A 26,230-nucleotide genomic window follows, 5' to 3' on the forward strand; every position below is an offset into this window, starting at 1 on the left:
CCATGTTCCTTAAGTCATGTAGGGTGTTGCTCATTTGTGATTCAGAATTGTGATCTCTGTATTCATTCCTTTACCAACAATTTGCTGAGGTCCTATTTTCCAACTGTCCTATCTGGTATACTCATTTCAATTAAGGAAGCAGAAAGAATTAGAAGAAATAACTTATATTTTTAATATTTACTATCTGGGAAGATGTATGGGTGTAGAAGGAAAGAGGATAGATGTAGAAAATATAGAAAAATTGAATAGCTAAGAGTGGATTATTATTCTCTTCTGATCTCAATTAGCAGCTGCCTGCTTCTAACCTTGCCAGAATCTACTGCTGGCACAAAGGCATGGTTATGCTATAACTACCATGTAGCAGACCTGAAGCAAGACACTGTCAATCTGTTTCCTTCAATTTCAGCTTAGATGATTGTGTTCCACTCATAATCTCACCAACATGACCACCCAAACATAAGCTGAATAAGGATGACATCAATGGACATGTCAATGTGGACAGGGAAATGTCCATGAGGCCTCAAGCCTATGCAAAGAACCTCAGGCAGCTAGGGAATTCTCAGAGCAGAAATGTGCAGACCAATTGGTCATCCAATACCAAAGGGTCAGCTCTGAAAACATACATACAAGTAACATTATTCATATTAAGCAGGTTGTGTTTAGGAATATATATGACAAATTCTTCTGTCAGGTGGAGATGTAGTCAACCTCCCTTCGCCCATGCATGCAATGAAAGAAGAGATCATGAATTTTAAATAAATCAAGGAGGGGTACTTGGGAAGATATGGAGGGAAGAAAGGAAAAGAAGAAATGGGGAAAATGAAATTATAATCCCCAAAATAAAATAAAATAATTTATATTGACTTTAAAAAACAAGATTGATAAATACTCAGATATTTCACCAACATATTTAGGTCTTTCTGACTAACTGAGAGGAAAAATAAATCAGACTGGAGATAAAAATTCAAGAAAAATTTTAACTGTATGTGTGTTTGAGCGCATGCCCACACACATGCTTGTAGTTTTATTGCTGGCACAAAGGCAGTGAATGGATGTGCATTTGGATGAGTGGAAATCTCCCTTAATATAATGAGATACTATCTATGGAGGTATGTTTATGCAATATTCCCCCTCACCATGGGAAGAGCCTAGTCAGTAGAATGCAATGATACAATAGAATAAAATGGCAGATGCCAATTGGAAGGTGTTTTTTTTTTTTTTCTTACGATATTACTCTGAGATACCGAAGCTCTATAATGTGTCTACCAAGAATCTTTGTGTATAATAAAGAAGAAAGCTATTGACGTTTCAAACTTAAAATCTGAAGACTCTAAATAGAGGCGAGAGCTACCAGGCAGGATAACAACCGAGAATCGCTTTGATTCCGTCTGCCCATAGGAAACATTACCCCTCAGCTTCATAAAGACTGATTGCTTTTGACAGGAATCTATCTGCGCCGATGTGGATGAGCAGGAGGCTGAAGAGTCATGAAACCATCAGAAAAGACTGCAGGCTCAGAGGAACCCCTCGTAAAAACAGAGGGGGCAAAGACAGTGAATAAGTAGCTGTGCTTGCTGGATATCCACGCTTTGAATTATGGCACACAGAGGGAATATTTCCAGTCCTGAGTTTCAGAAATCCCAATGAAGCAATCCTTCTGAGATACCATAAACTAAATAGTGAGAAAACAAGCCAAAGAAATATTGCCTGCTTTTCTATATTTGTTTTTCAGCCTGCAACCCTCTTTGATTCCTGTAGCTTGAAGAAGAAGCTGCATTTGCTTGCAGGCTGCATTCTGTGGGAAGAAGGCAAGGAGGCAGACATCGCCTGCAAGTCCTTTATTATGAAATGCTTTTGAAATCAACATCTTTGGAGGGCAGAGAAAGCAGGGTTGGAGTCAAGGAGAAGACTAACTCTCTAAGGGGCCAACTATAGCATTAGCCAAACACAGAAGCAGTTCCATAATTAGCATGGCAGATGACACTTGTTCTTTACTGGGCCCAAATGACCAGGCCCTACCCTTCTGCCATAGGTCAGAACATAAAATACAACAATCCGAGTGAGATTCTGGGCAAGGAAGCCTCCCACAACTGAGAGAGTCCTGATGTACTGCCACTGAAGGGCACCTGCCTACCTCACTCCCAGCAGCTGAGACATGAATTTGTTTTTTCCTTTAAGAGGAGTCTGGGTGGTGGATTATCGGTCCATTAAAAGCATCTATCCGAATTATATTTATTAGATTATAATTTCTTCAGTTCATGGGATACAGCACATTTTCTACACATATACGTATAAAAACCCATCACACTATCAACCATTGATTTTTCTCAAAACAATCAGCTGAAGCAGAGCCATAAAATTATTTAATAAAATCCCATGATTTGGTTGTTCAGACTCATACAGTTTTCTTTTCTTCGCAGAGATACGACTCATGTTTTTTGGTTGAATTTGATTCCATGTGAGATTAAAAATCAGAAGCAGCACAAGATTCATATCCTTTCTGTCTTCATGCTTACCCATTAGGACACTTTTTTCAGCATTTGGAAGATGGTTACTTCATGGAAAATTAAGCTTGTTTAGATTATTATGATGAGCACATAAAAGAAATTGGATTTGAATTTAGGACTCTCGTGTGGTTTCTATCTGTGATCTTTGTTCTGGAAGACACTACTTTGGCTGGTATGGTGTTAAGTGTTGTACCTTCAAGCAGGGAGAGCCTGGAGATGACAGGAATATTACTTGGAAACAATGTACTGTTTAATTAAGAATGTTTAGTTGTATGTAGTTTAATTCTGAAAATTAAGAGCCATATCAGAGAAATACATATTTTGAAGGTCGCAGTTCCATAAGAACTCAGAATTTGCACTGGATCTGAAATATGAAGATGTAGACAACCTAGAATATTGTTGGTGTCTCTCCTCCAATTCTCCTTCATTCCTGATGAATTCTGAAGTAATATGTCATCAAAAGGAAGCCAAATTCTTTACAAAATTCAGCAGAAGCCATACTGCTGGATCACAGTGACAGAGTATGCAATGTGCTCAGGGCTAGGACAGTCACTCTTAATGATCTTAAAACAAGGAGGGCGTGATCGCAAAGGAACTGAAACACCCTTCACCGGCTTGGCTGTTTCCTCTCCATTCTTCTCCTATTGACACTGAAGGAAGCACTGGGGAAGGTCTGCATTCCTCCCACATCCCAGAGGCCACCCCGGGGGACATGCGACTTCTCCACCAGGATCTTCCAAAACTCTCTTCACTACACCCATCAATGTTCAAACACGCTGACAAAATTTTCATTGCGAAGAAACCACTCTCGCGGTTATCTATGTATTTTTAAGTAACATCTTATCTCCACCTTATGGTGGGAGAAGATCCAACACTCACAGCCATTGCACTCATTCCCTGAGGAGCTGTTCACTCAGTTGTCTGTTACCTGTACAAAATAGTCCCTTTTCATCAGCCTGCCTTAATAAGTTCCTCTCTGTCGCCTTCACTTCTCAGCGCACGTAGGAGACACTCCTCTACACATACCCATGCTGTTCTTCCCTTTCCCTCATGGTGCAACTGACTACTGGATATATAAAGTAACAGGAAATCTATGTTAGTGAATAGTACACATGTCGTTCTAAAAACCTTATAATGTGTATCATGCTGGACCTAAAATCATGACTAAATATCTGTGCATAAAGACCACAATCATAAAATTTCACCCAGTCACTTGTCGCTCACTGTCATTAGTTTATTTTCAACATCTAATATCAGGGTTACAGATATTTTTCACTTCTCAGGACCTCTCATTTTAAAAACCAAAAAAAAAAAAAAAAAAAAAAAAAGCAGACAGTAAGCTAAGTGTAAGAAAAATATATAATGATAGACATGATATCATGGCTCTGAAATATTCTCCATATATGTTTATCTGCATCATCTCTCAAGTAAAAGTTACAAATGCCACGTGATCTAAATTGTCAGTGGGGTATTCAATACCTCTGTGACTATCCCTTGAGCTGATAGGATTTGCAATCTGTGATTTTGGGGCAATCAAAGAGAAAATTCTGGGCACAAAGCTGCTTGGAAAAGTGAACCTAGTTTTCATCAGTGACCAGGCTTTGCTGAACTACATTAACTCATTAAGTTTCTCCTGTGCATAATGTTGTTTCAGTATACTGATAATGATTTTTCTGTCTCCTCAGGACTTAGATTACCTGCACATTTCAGTGAGATCATAAAATTAGGTGAGAAGTGTTTTAGGTACAAAGATTTCTGTCTCGTACTTGTCCCAAGGAGACTATAACCAGCTAATCCATGATTTCAGTCTGGAAGCTACTTTGAATTTCAAAATAATTTTTTAATATGCCCTTTGAAAACCTCCTCATCTTCTTATTCTATTTTTCTTCTCACCTCTAACTCAGCCTCCCTGAGTCTCACCTCTGGGCCTCCTCATATTCTCTTTATCATAAAATTTTTTACTACTCCAAAGTCCTGTGAAACAAGCTTTTGTTTCACAAGTACATTGTGGTTTGATGAAGAACTAAATAACTCAGAGTGAAGCAGTTCACAAACAACCAATTTCATTTTATTGCTTGGCATTTAACTTTTATGTCTATGACACAGTGGTAAGAGGCCCTTGGCTGGCAAGGTTCTCCAAGTGCCATTTTAGGAACCCCAGAGTTCTGATTCCTGCTTATTTTTCCACCTTTTCTCAATACTTGTGTTTAGTGGATGCCCGACAGGGTATTGACTTTATGAGGAAATGATAAAATTAATCACAGATGCATAATGTCCTAATGCAAAGCTTTCGGTAAAGCAGTCATGGCCAGGTAGCAAGCAATGAGCTGTTCCTGGATTTCCAGACACAAAAACTGAACACCCTCTGAAAGGCTGTGATGTGAGGCATGTTGATCTACTCAGTATGGTTTTTTTTCTTTAGTAACGTGTTGTTAAATTGTTGGCCATTTTGAACTTCCTGTAACATGTTCTGTGGAATGGATTGAATATACTCAATGGCAGTAAGCTATTTGAAACCATTATATAGGCAGCAGTCAGGGTTGTTTCTTCTTATCCTACTTTTCTCTGGCTGCTCTACAGGATCTGTCATCCAACTGAGGCTCTAGGATGACATGCTCTCCTCAGTCACTGAATATAGGTAAGACATTTGAAAATGAAAAATGTAGCGATGTGTGGTGGTGCTTGACTTTCATCCCAGCACTCGGGAGGTGGAGACAGGCAGATCTCTGTGAGTTTGAGGACAGCCTGGCCTACAGAGAAAATGCCAGGCCACCGAGGACTACACACAGAGACCCTGCATCAAAAAAAAGAGAGATATTTTCATGATAATGAGTATTTAGAGAAATGTGTACATGAGAATTTCTTTGCTATAATTATAAAGTCAATGCCAAGTTTGAGATTCATTTGAATAATTGGAGTTAATAGAAAGACTTAGACTTTTAGGAATCCAACTTTGTCCTGCAGGACATACCCAAGTGGGATGAATTTCAGAGTCCATTGAATCTTGCTTATATATCAAGAAGCCCAGAAATCCAAATTTATATGTATACATATCTGTGTGTATTTCATATGAAATATATATCTATATGTATTATCTACGGGTGATACGGCATTATGCCCAGAATCCCTCCTAGTTCAATAGCCCTTGAAAACCACCTGAAATCATCCTGAGATAACCTAGACCCAGAAAGGCAAAAATGGTATGTACTCACTCATAAGTGGATATTAGCTGTAAACTAATGGACAATCATGCTACCATCCACAATCCAGAGAGGCTAGGTAACAAGGAGGGCCCAAAGCGAGATACACGGATTTCTCTGAGAAAGGAAAATAGAAGAGATTTCCTGGGTAAACTGGGGGTGGGGAGCATGGAACATGAGGGATCTAGTTGGGTGGGTTGGGGGCAGGATAGAGGGGGAGAGTAATGAAAGAGATGTCTTGATGGAGAGGGGGGCATTTTGGAGTTAGGGAGAAACCTGGTGCCAGGGAAACTCCCAGGAATCTACAAGAATGACCTTAGCTAAGACTCATAACAAATACTGAACTGGCTTTCTCCTGTAATCAGATTGATGACTACCCTAAATTGTCATCAGAGAGCCTTCATTCAGTAACTGATAGAAGCAGATGCAGAGATCCACAGCCAAACACTGGGCCCAGTTTAATGATTCCTGTTGAAGTGAGGGAGAAGGTGGAGGGATTGTAAGAGCCAGGGGGTCAAAGTCATGATGGAGGAACCCACAAAGACAGCTGGCCTGAGCTCCTGGGAGCTTGCCAACTCTGGAACAACAGCTAGGGAGCCTGCATGTTACCTACTTAGGCCCTCTGTATGTGAGTGACAGTTGTGTAGCTTGGTCTGTTTGTGGGGGTCCTAGAAATGGGATCATGACCTGTCCCTGGCTCTTGAGTTGGCTTTTGGGAACCTGTTCCCCAATCTGGGTTGCCTTGCCCAGCCTTGATGCAGGGGGAGGAACTTGGTCCTACCTCAACTTGATGTGCCTTGCTTTGTTGACTCCCCTGGGAGGTCTGCCCCTTTCTGAATGGAGATGGAAGAGGAGTAGTTGTGGGGAGGTGTAGGTGAGAGGTAGGGGGAGGGAATGGAAGAAGAGGAGGGAGGGGAAACTGTGGTCAGTATGTAAAATAAATGAAAAAGTTTAATTAAAAAAAAGGAAAAATCTAGCACATCTCAAAGATGAATTCTAAAGTATTTCCTGATGCCCGACTTTGGAAAAGAAAAAGACGACAAAGTCACTGGTTTGTTAACATTAGATCAGACCTATCAATATCACAATTGTCAGTTAAAGGATGCTACAAATAGTAACAAACAAAAAAATGAAACTGGTTAGAATATTAGTTTAGCATTCTCAGGAAGTAATTACTGGTAAATTCATACTCTTCCATGTCTGGGTACTTGTAGAAGAAAGCTGACTGAACATGGCTAGCCAAAAGTATGTTAAAACAGAGACAAGAAGAGTTAAAAAAAAAGTGGCTCAGTGTTTAATAGCAGTTGCTGCCCTTGTAGAGGACCTGATTGTAGTTCCCAGAACACACGATGGGTCTTAAACAGTTCCAGAGGATTTGACCCTCTTGTGAACTCAGTAGGCACCAGACATGCACAAGTTGTACCTACATCCATGCAGACAAACACTTATGCATGTAAAACAAACTGAACAACATTAAAATAAAAGAAAACAAACTTTAAAAATTACAGACTAGAAAGCACAAGCTCTATCACTACCGGATATTGGTGTCCACTCACTGGGAGGTAGTGCATTGTGATTTCAATTGCCTCCTCTTGAGATGGCTCACACATTTACACTTCACATCTCCATTCTCGCTTCTGTCATTGTTTTGGGGCCAATAATGTAGGTCAAGTTATGGCATTGCAAATAATTGTTCTAACCATCACAGTGAAGAAATTGCAGCTAAATGTCTATGAAGTACAGACGTCTATGGAAATAAGTAATTAATCATGGTGTTCCTAAAGTCAATAATGTCATGGCTTGATTTATATAACTTAAAAAACTCCTAAAATAGGTGGATTGAAGGCTCACATTTTCTGTTATATTCACTGTGACATTTTATATATATATATATATATATATATATATATATATAAAACATGCATATACATTATATAACATATTATTATATATTAATATCACATCTATTATTATAACATATAATGTTATAATTATATATAACATCACAGTGGATATTTTATATATATAATGTCACAGTGAATATATATATATATATGTATATCTATCTATCTATCTATCTATCTATCTATCTATCTATATTACAGGTTATTTTGTTCTTCCTACAATCCAGAGACCAATATTAATATTTATAGGGTGCTAAATAGTTCTTTGATCATGCATAGATTCCACAAAACATGTTTTTTAAAAAATTATTTAGAAGATTCATCATCTTGGAAAAGGAAGTACTAGCATATACAAAGACCACATATTGTATCAGCTGAACCCATGAATAGAAATCACAAGCATGGCTGACCTGTTTGAACCATGGAGCAGACTCTTGAAGAAACAGCAATTGAAGGGAAACTTTGAGGATCATGACCGAAGGGCTAGGGCAATTGTGACCACTGTGCACTTCTACATTCCCAATAGGATAAACAGGTGTGAATGGAAAGAGTTCAGCAATGGAGGGCCCTCTCTACCCATCATCCCAACAGACCTGGATACTTTCTGTCCTTAGAGATTTGTGTACTTCTGCCCTCAGATCCTGTGACTTCTAAGGACAAGGAGGATGCTTTCACCAAGGGGAGGCAGGAGTGTCCCACTAGAGTGACAGGATGAAGGAAGAATCATAAAGTGACTGTGTACTAGATGATAGGATGCAAGAAGGATACCACTACAGTGCCAAAAGGCAGGGGCACCAGTCAAGTAATATTTATGGCAATCGCTGGTCATGTTTGCCAACTTATGCAAATGATTTGCAAGTACGAAAAGGAGACGCTGTAACCAAGGAATTAGCAGAGTTGACTCTAGTGAAAATTCATCCAAGAAGAGGGCTGGCTGAGTCTGTCACACACTAAGACTTATTGTGAAAATCAGTTAAGCGAGACACTTTTGATGTTGTTGCAAAGGTAGACTAATACACCAATAAAACAGAAGGGAGAAAACAGAAACCACCCCTGATACACGTGGGTATGGAATTTATGATACGGTTCATGCAAAGCGGCAAGGGAAGGAAGGGTTGCCTGCTAAATAAATACAGGACCCCCCCCCCCCAATTACAGATAAAAAATGTAACACAACTAAGAGAAAAATTGAGGTGCTTAAAATATTTTTGGTACCCACTACCTATGATGGGACACCTCGTGCAGCCTTAAGGCAGGGGGAGGGGGTTGGACTTGCCTCTACTGGATATGCTTCCCCATGGGAGGCCTTGCCTTCTTGTGGGGGGGAGTTGGGAGGGGGAGGCTAGAGGGGCGGGAGGAGGGAAGAGGGGGATCTTTGATTGGTGTGTAAAATGAATGAAAAAATTATCTTAATAAAAAATAAAATAAAAAAATAGTATAGGGTGATATTCATGACTTGGGATACAGGGTGCATTCCTTAAACAAGAGAAAAACAGCCGGGCGGTGGTGGTGCACGCCTTTAATCCCAGCACTCGGGAGGCAGAGCCAGGTGGATCTCTGTGAGTTCGAGGCCAGCCTGTGCTACCAAGTGAGTTCCAGGAGAGGAGCAAAGCTACATAGAGAAACCCTGTCTCGGGGCGGGGGGGGGGGGGGGGGGGGAGAGAAAACAACAGGGACAATTTCAAATTGCACATGAATGAGGATTAGTTGTGTCAAAAGTCGCTCTTATCTACGGGTATACACTAGGCAGCCCTCTTGACTTGGGCTTAAACCCCATCCCCCAAAATCTTCTTGAAGTAAGTGAGATGCTGGTCACAGGGAAGAAGTTGTGTGAGCACATATAGCAAGGGAAGAGTCACATCATCATATCTAAAATGGACAGAGACTACTCATGGATGAAAAGAGACATCAAGAAAGAACAGTCCATGGCAATCCAATGGGGAAGTGAGAAAGAGACTAAATGGATACTTTTTTTGAAAAGAGAAGGTTCAGAATAATAATTAAACACATGGAAAGATGCTCAGTCTCAGAGAAACGGTAACTAAGGCCACAGTATAATGTGTCTGATGTTATGCTGTGTTGGTAGAAAGTCTTACACAGCAGGATGCTGATGGTCACCACACTGACTCTTACATAGTCACCTTGGCAACCAAGCTGGGATTGCTAATGAAGCCAAACACAAAATGTGTGACCCGGAAACTCAGGTACATGTGCATGAAGAGAAATAACAGGAAACTGTTCATAGATTTATGAGGACAACATCCTCAAGACAAAGGCCACTCAAATATTCATCAAAAGGTGTGGCCTAGAAATGGGCCATGCTGCAACTGCCTACAGAAAGTGGAATAAAAGTCACAGAAAGGTGCTGAATCGCAACATAGATGAGCAAATGATGACAACCTTTAACACCTGCACACTGGACAGGTCTGTTTCCACATATTTCAAGAGATAGACACAACTAAAGTATTTCAGGTGTGGAAGCTTACTCTGGTGGTGAATCTGTACGGAGAACAAGGGCCAGCAAGCAACTGAGTGTCAGTAGAAGAAGGTTGACTGCACTGGGCAGTGGTACCTGTAGTTGTTCTGTGGCTCACTGTATAGACACGCTGTGTTTATAGCTGTGTTTGCTTCACAATGAGTTAGGAGTTATGTGTTGATGTTACATCACATTCACCTTTCTTAACATATGAGGAACAGAAGCTGTGGTCTATAAAAGGCTTCAGAATATTTGGAATCATGCCTAAGAACCCACAGGTTGATGGCCATCTTTATTTCTGGTTGTGTAATAGTCAGGGAAAGTAATTGCAGCTATAACATTTGTAAAGAACGAGAAATGAATCCAAATAAGTGTGTAGGCCATAATTCTCACCAGTCTATAAAACAGGAATACAATTTGTATAAAGTGGGGCCTTATGAATATGTGATGTTGTTGCATTGACTGAAACCGCAAGATGAATAGAGCAGGGTTGTAAGGCAGAAACAGTTGGTAATTCTTCCTCAGCAACTGCTAAATAATTTAAGGGAAATTGTGTGTGTGTGTGTGTGTGTGTGTGTGTGTGTGTGTGTGTGTGTGTGTGTGTGTGTGTCTGTGTGTCTGTGTGTACATCCACTTGTCTGTACATGCATGTGGAGGTCAGAGGTCAACCTTGGGTGTATTTCTTCAAGAGCCATTCACTCTTTTGTTTACTACTACTACTACTGCTACTACTACTACTACTATTACTACTATTATATAAGGATTCTTGCAGAGACCTGGCACTTGTCAACTGGGCCTTGTAAACAGAGGCAGAGTTTCTCTGTCTCGACTTCCCAGTCCCAAATAAACACACAGAAGCTTATATTAATTATAAATGCTTGGCCAATGGCTCAGGCTTATTACTAACTAGTCCTTACATTTAAATTAACCCATTTCTAATAATCTATTTATTGCCATGTGGTCCATGACTTACTGGTTCTCTTGCATCTTATTCCTTGGGTAGCTGGCTGGCATCTCCCAACTCTGCCCTTCACTTTACAAACTAAGCTATCTCTATAGCCTGGTATACATTTTAAAGGAGAACATTTTTTTAAAATAAATGACCTATAAGGCTAACAGCATGTTAGTTAGACTTCCCTCCTAGAAATCATTTACACCTGATAGAATCCTCCATTACTGTTACTCTGTTCCTGGAATGAGCCAAGAGGTATGCTATATTGTTGTTACCAGCTTACTGCCAATTTCAATTGCTGTTGTGTTAATAATTCTTTTAAAATTAACTAAATATATAGTATGCTATTTGCCAAAATTCTAAAACTTGATAGATATGCAATATTAAAGTATATTCTCATTAGATAAGAGAACTTATGGTTATGGATATGCTTGTGTAATATATCAAACATGTACATTTGGAAGTTGACATGTAATATAAATGTAGTATAAATCTTTCCAAACATTTGTGAATCTTCAGTGTAAAACATCAAATTTAAGGAACTTCATTCATCGTAGATAATTTAGCATGTTTCTGTGGGCCTAAACACTGGATACTGATGTTTCTAAGACCAATAATGTATTCTGTGATTTAAAGAATTTGGATAACTGATGTTAATATGCTTTAGCAAGTATCCAATGAGAAGGAGATACCTAGTCCATAGAAATGTTCCCCAGAGTTTTCTAGGAGTGAGTATATGTGAGAGAAAATTTTAAGGATGAGTAACCTAAATTAAAAAATGGAGGAAGGAAATAAAACAAGTATGGGCAGAGGCAGAGGCAGAGGCAGAGGGATTGTCATCAGTCTTTTCAATCCCATAACAAATGCTTGAAGCCAACAGCCCCAAAGAGGAGAGATTTAGTTTAGCTCACACTCAGAGCTTCCAATCCACTGTGACTGGGAGGACCTGGCTGAGTCTCAGTTGAACAACTTACTTCCTGGTGTGCAGGGAGCAGAGTGAGGGCACCTGTGCCAGCAAGCTCTTTCCTCTTTCCCTTTTTAACTCTGAGTCCAAAGCCTTTAGAATGGATGACACCACCCATAGGTAGGACTGGTTCCTACTCTTCCTTAGTCAGTCTTTTCTAGAAACACCATCACAGACATACCCAGAGTGTATGCTTTATCTATCTTCTAGGCACTGTTCAATACAACTGCGTATACAAATCAAAATTAACTGACATGGGAAAGACCCAGAAGAGACATGAGTAACTCCAAACAGGCTAGGACAGGTGTTGGTGAAGTGTCAAAATAGTTAGCGTCTTTGGAGGTGTGGTTTCTTCATGGCATGCTGACAGGGACCATCTTCTATAGCTGGATTGTGTTAGCCACGTTATCTTAGCAGTCACATGACAGTAATTTGTAGCTATCAAGACTATCTCATGGTTGTAATAATACTTCAGATGAAAAATATGAGCCTGACAAGGTTGGTAGGGGAGAAAATAAAACCGCTGTCAGTCTGAATAGTATGGTGATATATTTTGGATCCTAATCAACTTTCCTGAGGATCAGAGGACAGGGCCAGCCACTAGATTAGACATAGAGGTCAGGCAGTGGTGGTATACACCTTTAATCCCAGCACTTGAGATCCCATGCCTTTGCTTGGGAAGCACACATGTCTTTAATCTCAGGAAGTAATATGGCAGGGCAGAGAAAGGTATATAAGGCATGAGGAAACAGGAACTCACTCTCTTTAGGCTGAGGATTTCGTAGAGATAAGAACTTGTGGCTGGCTGTTCTGCTTCTCTGATCTTTCAGCTTTTACTCTGATATTTGGCTCTTTTTTATTTATTAAAAGACAATCTATGATTCAAACAAGAAATAGTGATCAGTATTGGTAACTGGCAGCATATAGATTTCAGGGGAGGAGGAGGAAGTTGATGGCTTCATGACAGCTGTCTTGGGAGGAACAACTAAGATGTGGGCTAAAAAGGAGGAACACTTTCAGGGAAGGTTGTTTTGTAGGCAAATTTCTATCTGAGGATGCTTGACGATCAGCAGGAGTGGGAGCCACTGACATCTGGATATAATGTATTCTGTAGGCTAATGTGAGTGGAGGTTTCGCAAAGAAATTCACAGAGTCACAAGAGCAATTTAGAAGATATTTCCAAAAGTTTATAGGGAAATAGAAAATATCAGGTATAATCAAACATGAAAACTAGGAGCAAGCATGTATTAGAGAATAGACGAACAAAGAGATCACATTTTTCAATAAAGACATCATTGATGACCTTGGGTCTATGGTGAACCATCATTCGCTGTGTCTAGAATTATAAAACAGTATTTATACATATATATATATATATATATATATATGCACAAATACACGACATACATTTATTCTATCAGGTGGTAATAAAACTAGGACTGGTAAAAGCCTGGGGTTTAAATAACTACTATAAAAATACTTACACATATTTCAAATCTTTTTATGAACTGCCAATTGAACAGTCAAAAGATCACCTCCCCAAATAGCGACAGGAAACAGATGAATCTCATTATAAATAACCTTATAGGTAGCAGCATTGAGGTAGACATCTCCAAATTATCAAATTGTGTGATTTGTGTGTGTGCGGTGGGGGGACCAAGTGGTGGTGTCTGCTTTATATTGTTTGATTTGGCAAGAGAACACATAGAGCTCCCCACTTGTGGTCCACTTAAAAAAGAAGTATTATAGTTTGAGGCTCTGTTGAGTGCCATGCTGAGCTACAAAAAAATAAAGGAAGACTCATAAAGTTTCCTACCTTTGTTTCATTTTCAGAACCCCACACAGCGAGACAACAGCTACATTAATCAGAGAAAGACCACAGAGGCCCGGATTTATTTTGCTTAATATTAAAACATACAGTTGAAGGAAACATCAATTTTCTTTTTAAATGACACCACCACTGCTCTTCTGAACACCACAGTTTACTAATGATTTTAAAACTGCTTTAAGGGTTTAGAAATGAATCACTATACTACATCTCAGTGACAATTTAGCATGCAGACCTCCCATGAAATGCCCTTGATTTTAGGTTAAATAAATTCAGCATCTTTGTTTTAGAACTAGAGGGGAATGTTTTGTTGACTCAGGGCTCCATTTGTCTTAGAGGGATTTAAGAACATAGAGGACCATGACCAAAAGTTTGGTGGGAAAAGCCTTCCTCTACAATGAACACAGTACTAAGACCTAATTTAAAATAACAGGAAGTGCTCTCCCCCAGTTTGCCCTCCCTGGTGCATCTGTGCATGTTTATGACTGAGGGTTCTCTGAGAAGTAGACAAACATGTTGCTTCTGAGTTTGAAGAAGTTTGGTCCTTAAGACATTTTTCAGTGAGATGCAACCATGGAGGCTAGACACCTGGGGTGTGAGCTTGGGAGCTTATGTCCTCACTTCTCCTTCTGCCCCCACTTAACCTACATATCCATCCATGCAGAGACGGGCCAAAGCATCCAGTGTGTTAAAATCAAGGCACTTAACAGTCATTACAGGAAATTCTAGGGTCCCATTCTATCAATAGTGAAGTCATGTCACTACAGATGGTTTTCTGTGGAATATTATGACAGAGTCCAAAAAATTATTATACTAGCAGTTTCCTTTTTGGGAAGCTATTGGGTTACATGATTATGAGCAACACTGATCCCCATTGCTCTTACTGCTCACAGGTATCAGGACTAGTTCAAGCACATCTTCAATGATCTGTCTAATTCTCAGCTTCAGTGGTCCCAAACTATCATATGAATCCCATCATATTTTAACCTCTCACTGCTTCACAATCTTAGTTTAGTTCCCTTTTTCTCAACATAAAATGTTAGTAATGGTTGAAAAGGAACTAAAAATGACCTGTTTTCTTTTGAAACCTGTCCTGGGCACCTCAGACTCCTGTAATGTCTTTCCATCTCTCCTGTAACTACACACACACACATACACACACACACACACACACACACACACACACACACCACACCAATTGAACAGGCACATGTTCATGCTATGTGACTAGGTTTTATTCTATGTATAGTTCCTCCATTACTACTTCTCTATTTCAAGCAGTTGGAAAATATTGATAAGCTTCTTTTTTTAATCTTCATTCGTTACTTGTGAATAGTAAGATCTACATTCATATCTGCTGGTTAGTAGTTTATATTATATTCTGCTAATGAAATTTCACTGAAAAAAATTGACATGTATAATATTAAACATTTTTAAGGCATACTCCTTACTATATAACTTTTAAAAAAGTAAACAAAAATTCCTTCAGCTTTTGAACTAAACATTGGATTGCTCATATTAAAACACCATTAGAGCACGAACAGAAACCAATAACTCAAGCTTAGGGCAGTAATTAACCATATGTATCCTGGCTTTGAGTCTGTCCTAATAGTGTGCGGTGACAATTAAAATTAAATTTTACAAGAAGATCATGAGTCATTTAGTGAAATTAATGTATTATAGAATTATCATTAGGTAGCAACAGGAGACCATTATGAGGCATCAAAATTCCATTGGAAGCACATTACAATGTTCTCAGAGCTGCAGAGTCAGATGGATACAGGGCTGTTTGGGGGTGTTTTTCTCTTCTTTTGTACATTCAAAATTGTTCTGCTTTTGTGTGGAAATGTCACAGCCCAGTGAACATCCAAGATTACTGCCTGAGACGGTGAGGGCTAGTTCAGGGTTCAGTTTTCAAAACTGAAAATACGTGTTCTATACCATTTTTTATCCAATGCAAAAATGAGTAAGTGTGTATGTGGGTTAATGCAATACCTTTTCAGGAGTCACTGGGGGAAATGGTAACATAAAGAAAGAAGAAAATAAAAATTAACTACAAATTGATAACCTTATTCATATTTACTCATGTTTTTATTTATATACTGTCTGAACTCTCTGCCTTTAAATCTAGATAAGAAAGTGTGAATGATAATTTCCGCAGATAATTGAATATCTGCTTCATCTGAACAGTCATTATATGAGAGAATCTGTTTTAAACAATATGGTGTTTCAGAGTGGGGACCATAATGGAGTCAGTGATGGGCTTAAACCTCATGACTGGATTCTTGTTCACTGTCTATTTCTCCCTGTGTATGGAGAGTCTCCCATGACAGCAATTAAACTTTGTCACCTACACATCTGGTGTTTCCACATCTTAGACTCTTTTTGAGTCCCCTAATCTACAACAAACATGGTATAGAAAAACCTTAATGCTGAAGGATGTTTTGTTTATGATAAATATGGTGCATCATGTTCCCACTTCCTATTTTTAATTACATAATGACTGTTCTGAAGAAGATTCCCAGTCTCCCTTTGTCCCTCTTGCCAATGCCCATCCTCTGTGTGCCTCTCTAGGCATCATTATGATGTTTCCACACCAGCCTCTAGTGTAGACTTCTGTTACCTTTCTTGGTGGCTCGTAGTAACCATCAGAGTCCTGTGCCCAGCTCTCACAGGATCTGTCATACTCTGTCAGTGTCTATCTCCTAGCACCCACCATCTCATTTATTACCCATATAAAAGAGTGTGCCCATTTGCTTAGAATGGATAAAGGGAGGCCACAATGTGCCACTCTACCTTCAGTACTGGTAGCAGCCATGACTCAGGGTTCAGCATATGATTTTTCCAGCATCAATGACTTTTTAGGAGTATAGTTCTGGTACAAGTGTTTGTAGCCTCCTTCAGTGTACCCTGATATTCGTCACCTGCTTCCCAAGCAGTAGTTGGTCTAATGACTATCCCTTTTTTGGGTACTTTCATCCTACATTTGTCCTTACCTCACTGTTAGTACCACCTGAATGTACTAGAACTATTTATGTGTGTATGTGTTTATTGATTATGTATATAGTGTATGCAGGTGTATATGTGGGTGTATATGTCCCTATGGGCACTGCAGAAGGCAGTGAGGACACTGAGTGTTCTCTGCCGGCAATCTCCATCTTATCCCCCCAAGGCACTGTCTCCCACAGAACTTGGAGCTGGGCTGGCAGCCAGTGAGCCCCAGTGATCTTTCTGTCTCTGCTCCCCATACAGCTGGGATCCAGGTGCATTGTGGCCACATCTGGCTTGTGATATGGTTGCTGGTGATTCAAAGTGAGGGCCATGTGTTTATGTAGTGTCCTTACCCACTGAGCCACCTCCCCAGACCCTTAGGAAACTATTTCTATCCAAGTCTTCTGTCACCTGTGATTTCCTTGTATAATCTACATGTGGTACTTGACACTAGAGTTGGTGTGAGGGAGTGGAACCCTCACATGGATGGCCTCACATCTGCTCTCTAGTTTGCAATGGTAGCATCTTTGACATCACAATGGTTCAGGTTCTCCCTTGTGGTGAGTTGGAGTGGAAGGAAAATATAAAGTACACTCTCGCCTGGATTGGAGACAAGTGAAAGAAAATGACAATGACCATGGAGTTGGTAGTCATAGTATTGTCAGAGCTATGAAAGAAGAAAGGGCTGGTTCAAACTAGCTAATCAAACTCTCAGGATCTGGGGTGGGAGGTGGCTCAGTGTTTAAGTACTTGTGTGGAAGTGAGAGGACCAGAGTTTAGATTCTCAGAATTCATATAAATGACAGGTGGGTATGGTGATAATTCCAACCTTGGAGATGGAGATAAGGGATGCTCAGAGCAAGCTAGCTGTGGAGACTAGATTATCAGTCTTCTCTGGATTTGACTGAGTCTGCCACACTGAATAAAATGGAAGAGCAATCCGGGGTGTTTGCTTACATCAACTTCAACCCAGACGTCCACATGCAAGCACACTCACATGTGCCTACATACATGCACAAATATACATATCACACACACACACACACACACACACACACACACACACACACACACACACACACACATGAAAATGAGGGGAAAAAAATCTCACGGCCTGATGTGACAGCCTCAAGCCATTTAAAGAAAACACCTTCCACAATCAGAGAAGATTCCATTAAAAACTAGACTATGTTTGGTTAAGAAGTAGCAAAATTCTAGAAAATGCTTATTTGGAGAACCAACCAGACTCCTTTGAGAAAATGAGCATAAAGAGACATAGAACAGGGCCTGACACCTAGATATGAGGTGATGTGTAATCCTAATTAGTTTCATCAATAAAAACCCAGAGTCAGATATCGAGGGTGAAAGCTGAAAGATCAGAGAAGCAGAGCAGCAGCCACTAGAAAATTCTTACCTCTACAAATCCTCTGACTGAATGCCTACCAAGATCCTGTCTCCACCTGCCTTATATTTCTGTCTCCACCTCCCTAGTGCTGGGATCAAAGACATGCACCACCACTCCCTGGCTCTGTTTCTCTTTTAGACTAGTTCAATTTCATGTAGCCCAGAGTGACCTTGAATTCCTGATCTTCTTGCTTCTTCCAAGTGCTGGGATTAAAGGTGTGTGCTACCACTGCCTGGCTTCTATGGTTAACAAGTGGTTAGCTCTGCCCTTTGATCTCCAGAAAAAGCTTTATTTGTCAGAACACAAACAAAATAACATTGAGGTCTGGGTGACTGACTTTCATTCATTGTTGGGTACTGGGGCTCGACTAAATGTTCTCTCATGGTCCTTTTGTTGAAAGATTGTCCCCACTACTGGAAGATGGTGGACTCTTTGAAATGTGGAGCCTTGTGGGAGATTCTTGTGTCCTTTGGAGCATGCTCTTAGAAGGTATTTCTTCCTGTTCCTGGATCCAGACATGGGCAGAGAGCTCAGCTGTACAACTGTGTGGTGGTGTTTGTCCTCACCAGAGGCCCCCATCAATGGACTGCTTGATCTCAGTGAAACTGAACTAAATAAGCATCCTGTTTATAATGTTAGTTGTCTCAGATGTTTCCCAGGAGGATGCCTCTAGAGGACACCTCCATGCTTCTTCTGCTGGAGGAGCTTCAGAGGATACTATCTGCCTCTGGACATCTCTTGCCTTGTGGCTTCCAAACCACAAGATGTGCTGGAGATTAGGCACAGACCAAGTGTGAGAACCTGGCTATACCTTAAGAGAAATGAGACATTTCGCCAAAAGCAACCACAGAGCTGAGGCTATTTCTCAGTGGATGAACGTTCCACTAATGTGCACAAAGCCGTGGGCTCTTCTCTAGCACCGAAGATAAATACTGCAGAAAATGACTGTCATGTCCACACAGGAAGGAGAGGAAGTGTAAATTAATCCTAGAGCATGCAGGAATACACACAAAGTGTAGAGTCTAAAGACAGATTTATAATGTCAAATAAATTCACATCTAATGATCTATATTTTGTATTGGGAAGGACCCTCAGCCAAACCTAATGGCATACTGAAATACACAGTTTTCTAGACATATTCATTTTTTTTTCAGAAAATAAAATTATATGGGTTAAGTCATAGAGGAGTACTCTAACACTAACTCATGTTTAAATTACATATCATTAAATATGACAAATAACAATCAAGTACAGGATCTGACTATGAAATGGTCACGAAGAGTACCCAAAGAGTCAGTTACTAGATCACCTGAGCTGCATCTCTCTTCAAAATTACAATGTAAGAAATGAGGTCCATCCACACACCATTTAAGCTAAATGATTACCCTTCACTTACCCTCACTTGACCCACGAAGGCATTGGCCTCTTCCTCCAGCACGGAGAGATTCCTGGGCAGATAGGGATCGAACACAGGAGCATTGTCATTGACGTCTGTCACCACCACGTTCACAGTGGCAGTGGAGGTCTTAAAGGAAGAGAGAAGAAGATTGTGAGAGGCAAGAGGAGCTGTTGTCATTGGGGATTTAGCCAAGTGTCTACAGTGGGTTTTCTCTGTTTGAAAGGCATCTTGGTCCGTAGCTTTCCAAAGAAAAAAGACATAGAACATAAAAGAATCAGCTTGAAAGCCTCAAACAACTGAAAAAAAAAATGGAGAAAGCCAATGCTATTAAAGTGCACATCTTCCTGAGAATGTCAAGTATTTCCTGGAGGCTTACCTTTCAGGTGATGCCACCTTTATTTAATTCACATTATAGGGAGTGAGCATTTGTTTATACACACAGGCACCCTTTTATCCATAGATATACTAATATATACATATATCCATATATACTAATATACATATATATATATCCATATATACTAATCCTGTAGTTTTCATCACTTGTGTATTTCACTGTATAACTATAACTATATATATATTTATATATACTATCAAATAGTATGGTATATAAATAAATATTTTCAGGCAAAGTAATACTGTCAGAATATATTACCTTAGTAAGTTTCAATGTTTATATTTAAACCAAGAATTTGAGCCTCATAATGCTGATGATGATTTTATTAAATAATTATTGAAATTGCTGTGTTTAGGTCCCCAGACAATGACATTAGTGTCAGGTAATCTACCCATTTTTGTGGATGCTCTTTTCTTACAGGGACATCTTGGCTTAGTGAACCAGAAAATGTTTATAGAGGTCTTGGCATCAGTAAGTTTATCATCATGTGTGACTTGAGCGTGAGCCTCCATCTAACCTTGGCCTCTTCCTCATCTCTGTCTCAGTGTGGGGTGGGTTACAGGAGGCATAGAGCAAACACAGAAGGAAAGAACCCTAACTTACAAGGGGAAGCATACAGTATGCTATGATATTAAAATGCTCAATTATAGGCCACTGAAATATAAGAGGAAAAGAGAGAACAGAAATCCCATGAGAGATTGGTACAGAATTTGTTTAAGAAAATACAAACACATTGAGCCCTGCACACCAGAGAAAAAGAGTTTCTACTAACCTGTATGCAATTTGCAATGAGACTAGGCACAGAGCATGAACTGTAGTGGGTGACTCAATAGAGTCTGTGTGGCAGTCAACAAGTAGAAAGAGACCAAGTAGGGTTTCTCAGCTGCCAGAATGGAATGGCCTGGTAAATGTCTGTGCGTTCTGCTGAAAACAATGTAGCTCCTCACTTGACTGCAGGAGTAATGATGCCTTACCTCAGATTCAGTCCCAGCTTCCAAGACTTCTATTTTAAACTCTCTCTGCTTTAACAAAATCAAGAGCAATCTTCCATGTAATTTTATCCTAAACCTCCATGTCTGTTATATAACATGTTCAGCTGTCATTAAAGCTCACCATGCATCACAGAGAGATGCTGGCCATGGGTGGCTTGTTTATTTGAGTCCATTGATGGCTTACCCTTCCATAATTTAGAGCTACATGTACATGATTTATATGTATTTAATGTTCAACCAAACTTTGATTTAAAGACATGAGGACAGTCACAACAGCATTTTGCAGCCCATATCTGGAAACTAACCAATGCCCATCTATAGCAGATATTTATAGGCTGTTTATGCATATGATGACCCAATGTCATGAACAATACTGTAGTATAGTTCTGGAACATATGGTTGAGGGACAGAAGTCACACACGATCACATGTAGTTACAGGATTTCACTGACATCATCGAGAGCCCTATACACTGAAAGGAGTCAACACAGGGCAGTAAGAAGGAGAGCTGGAGGAAGTCCTACATCACACAAGGGTTAGATAAGTGCCCAAGGGTGGGATAACTTGTTTCTTGCAGTGGGCTATGCTTACATATGCTTTCCTACTGCAGAAATCCATCAAACCTTCCAGGTATGGTTTGTGTGCTCTACTCTGTATACATTTCCAATGAAATGGTTTAATTTCAAAGATGCAAACAAACAAATACACATGTGTGTACACATACTGTGGATTTATAGAAAGAAATTAAAATGTTTTCTGAGTAGATGGAGTGCAGGTGTTTTATTTTTCCCTTGTAACATTTATATATTTCTCAAATGTTCTCCCAGAAAGCTACACTGCTTGTATAACAGAAAAAATATTTTAACAAATGTTATTTCTTTTCAAGTTGTGTTAGAAATGAATCCAGGTTTTTTAAAAAATGTGTTTTATAGCAGCAGTATTTCCCAATTTGCCTGAGGGTGAACATGGTATTAAATTTAGCAGTTGAAGCTAAGACCTCAGAGTGACTGCACTAGAGTCCCTGATATTTCTTCAAGCTCCCTGGACACCTTTATGTCCACCTCTGCCTTTCCTATTCATCTGTTATGTTTTTAGAGTCTCCTCCATCCCATGGAGGAGTAGGCTTGCAGACTATCTTGGATCCACTGTCAAAGACTGTGACCTGTGGCTGGTTGATACACAGGGGAACTGAGTCATCGCTGAGTGGAGGACCCACTGATGGGAGCTTGGGCATACTTTCCCACGTTCTGAGTTTTGCAGGAAACGACAGGAAAACACATTGCTGAGTAAGTTGTAGCTTATACGTTTCTTAAGAAAGGGACAACTCTCCTGTCAAAGTGGTGCAAGGGTCAGTACTGCACATGATTCTGGCTACACTTTACATCCACTGGCCACACTCTTCTGACCATGTTGATATAGTCACAGACTGCCTGGCTACAGGGCATGATAGTTTCAGTTTTTAGATTGGTCAGGAAGATGGTCACTCTATATGATTCAACATAGATCATGTTTCACACTAAGGACAGATTCTAGGTTTTAAAAGTTAATTACCAAGAAATGAACACAGTCTGTGCTAATAAAGGTACGATAAAAGGACCATTTTCACAATTAATTCTGTAAGTCAATTTGTCATATGACAATTAACAAATATCAAACCAATAAACCTAATAAATAGATAACTATTCTTACTGAGAAATTTGCTTATTATTTTCTTTGAAGTTGCATTGCTTATAATCCTACTAGTTAGAAATTCTATTTTAGTACTAAATTCTATCATTGATCACCTTTAGTCTTTACCCACTTTGATTACCTCTGTGATTTTATTTCCAATAACGGATGTTAAAATATTCTGTTCTCAACTAATGCAAGTAGATGTTTCCATAGCAGCATAAAATTATTTTCTTTGACTGTGATGGCTCTTAATTAGGTATTTGTGTAGCATCCTTGGTTTTCTATAGTTTTCATGGTCTAGGAAGCAATATACAATCATTCATACAAAGAAATTCTTGATTAGAAAATATTACAGTTGAAGGTATATTATTTCTGTTGTCTTTTATATCATAAACTTTGTAGAGCCTATCAAGTTAATTTCTTAAACTGTTAGAAACTAGTTTGGAAGTAGAAGATAATTAAGATGTCCAAAATTTAAGTGCATTAATTGGTAAAATGAATGATGATGCTTTTTTAGTGATGTAAGTTCTACAAGAATATATTTATTTATAAACATATAATAAGAGAATAAGTGGGGAAACACATGGACCCAGTGTTGTGGACATGCTAGGCAAAGACTATACCATAGAGCTACTAACCTGGCCCTCCAGGCTTCTTATCAGGGTGTGAATCCGATATGAAGGGATATGGGGAGGAACTGGGAGGTGAAGAGGGAGGGGAAACCTTAACCAGGATATATATTACATGAGAAAAAAATCTTACTTTTAATAAAAGAAAAAAGAAAAAGAAGTGAAATATTCTTAAATTAAATTTAGACATAAATGAAAATTAAAATATTTTAAAATACATCCTGGACATTTAATTCAGAATCTACAAATAACTCAAAAACAAAAAAGAAACAAGATTACAAATTACCCAAGTAAAAATGGGCTAAGAAGGAAGGAGGGTTGGAGATTTGGCTCAGTGTTGAAGAGTATTTAATATTGCAGAGGGCCCAGGTTTGATTCCTAGCCTAGCACCTACATGGTGATTCACAACTGTAGCTCCAGTCCTAAAGGACCTGGTACTCTATTCTGACCTCTGTACGTATCAAGAATATATATGTGGTGCACATACATACATGTAGATAAAACACTCATGCACATAAAAATAATAAAAAAATTAAAAAATAGAAAAATTTGGGCTATGGCTCTAAACAGAGAGCTCTCAAAAGAAGGTATAAAAATGGTTGAGAAATATCTCCAAAGTTATCCAACATCCTTTAGCAATTAAGGAAATGCAAATTGACATTCCTTTGAGATGTCATCTCACCCCAATCAGAAGGGCCAAGATGAAGGAAAGAGCTGAAATCAAATGCTGGTAAGGAAGTGATTAAAAGGGACCTCCTTTCACTGGTGTGGAGAATCCTCAAAAAGCAGAAAGTAAATCTACTATACAACCCAGCTATACCACTCCTTGGCATATGCCCAAAGGATCAACATCCTACTTCACAAATGCGTAATCAGCCATATTCATTGTTGCCTTTTCTACAACAGCTAGGAAATAAGTGGAAGCAACCTAAATGTCCTTCAATTGATGAATGGGTAATAAAAATACACATAGACACGATGGATACTATTCAGCTGTTAAAAAAAAAAAAGAAATCATAAACATTTCAGGTAAGGGTGTAGAACTGGAAACACAGACTGAGAAAACAAAGGACTTCTTATTTGTAATTCCCAACTCTGAACCTTAAGATGTACTTATATAGCCTGAAGCAAGTGCAGATATCAGGAAAACAAAAGGAGACCACTGGGGCAATGTGGAAGCCCACAAAGGTGTCCTAGTGAGATCTGAACATCCTTCACCCAGCAGGGCTGCATTAGAGGATTGCTTGACCATGTGTGTGGTTACCAGGTGATTGGAAGGGTCTGCACTTGGCTGTGCTAGGGGGAGGTCTTTTGCTCCACCCCTTGGCATTCCTATAAAAGGCCCTTTAGATGAGACTGAAGGGGCCTGTGGATAAGGATAAGCTGGTGCAGGCCCTCCCGAGGTTATCCTATGTTTCTGTTTCTCTCCCCTCTATCCTTCTATCTAATATCTCTTATCTCTCTCTCCTCAAGAGTACACTGTCATAAAATGTGGGAGCCAGTCTCCCAGCAGGGCTCCCACGGGGCAGGGGTACAGAAAAGGATCTCCAGAGAGGCAGATAGTAGGACACAGGCATCATGAAGACAGAAATAGTAAAAACAAGGAAGACTTTAACTCAGGATGGTGTATGGAGGTAAATACATAGGTAGTGGGAGGAAGGCTTAAATAATACTAGGAATGTCTGCAAAAGTCACAGACAAATATAGTATTTTACAAGGTTATTTAAACACATGCAGAATTCCACACTAGGGAATAATGCCCTCTACCCAGAGTTATGTATTATCTAACAAAACCCTCAGTTCCAAGAATGGGAAATCTCTCTGCAAGTTGTTAGTTGTGGGGTAACCAGAAGATTTCAAAACAATATAGGCTATTATCATTGTCCTTTGGTGCTCCAAACTTGAAGATTATACCCCATTGCTGAAGACACCATGTATTTTTGACACAGGACTTAGAAGAAAATGCACTCACAGAGACCTCAGCATGCACAAGGCCTGCAGCGGTCATCATCAGATGGGGTCCTAGAAACTGAAGAGAGAAATGGACACAGGCTCCCATTCCTACTGCAGAAGCTGACCTGGATGCTTCCTTCACGAGGACTAGCTCTCACAGGATCAGAAGCTGCTATTCAAGCTACTAAGGGAGAAAAGCAATTGGAAGTTTCACCCAGCTGCAAAGTCAATGAACCACAATAATGACCGGTGTGGGGGGGAAGCTGCTTATAGAACCCACAGTCCCCACATCTGAATAACAAAAAGTTTATTCATATTTTAGAAATTCATTTTCTTTTGTAAAAATGGAAATTTAAAAGGTTGAGAAAATCAGGATGTGTGACTTAAGACGTAGATTTTGTTTTTTTATGCCAATAAAACAAGGAAGTAGAAAGTCAGTAGTGGGCACACTACCTAGAGAGCATTAATGGAAAATATTGTTTATTTTATTTTATTTTATTTATTTTTTTTTAGCAGCCGACCTTCTTGAAGCTCCAGTATCAAGAGGCAGGAGAGTCGATTCAGGTCACTGGATTTACTCTGTGATTTGGAAAAATGTTCTTCCTGCCATTGAGAGGCTGAGCTGGAGAAACTTTCAAGGGGGAAAAACCAAAAACTAGAGAATCATTTATAAAGAGGGGATAGAGGAGAGGTCCATCTGGGACTATGGAAGAGAGACTGAGAGGATGGGAGGCAGAGCACACGGTCTCCCTCCTCACCCCGTCCCTGACACTCAGAGACCCTGTAGATACAGCAGACACATTCTATGCAAGGGCAGGATAGTCATAGAGAGAGGACGAGAAATTTGTGATAATCAAATTATATCCATGAACATAGAGTAAAGTTTGCCCAGATTTTCAATCAAATTTTGTTTTAGTCTGGTTTTGTTGGACCGGGCATTATTAAGAAATGCTACATGAAATT

The 26,230-nt window shown here is 39.5% G+C and overlaps 1 protein-coding gene across 11 annotated transcripts in view; it reads right to left on the reverse strand.

Annotated features, from left to right (window-relative positions):
- Window positions 1–26,230, reverse strand: part of Pcdh15 (protocadherin related 15) — a 1,435,070-nt gene that overhangs the window by 204,163 nt on the left and 1,204,677 nt on the right. For all 11 annotated transcript variants that reach the window (XR_008219809.1, XR_008219808.1, XM_052744717.1 and 8 more), the window contains one exon: window positions 19,624–19,752. Coding sequence is in view for 9 of the 11 variants with exons in the window: in XM_052744717.1 (XP_052600677.1) it covers window positions 19,624–19,752 (129 nt within the window). In the remaining 2 variants the exon portion in view is untranslated. The remainder of the gene's footprint in view (window positions 1–19,623; window positions 19,753–26,230) is intronic.

This window comes from Peromyscus californicus, unplaced genomic scaffold (assembly GCF_007827085.1).
Source record: "Peromyscus californicus insignis strain IS unplaced genomic scaffold, ASM782708v3 Scaffold_19__1_contigs__length_69161282, whole genome shotgun sequence".
Taxonomy (NCBI): Eukaryota; Metazoa; Chordata; class Mammalia; order Rodentia; family Cricetidae; genus Peromyscus; species Peromyscus californicus.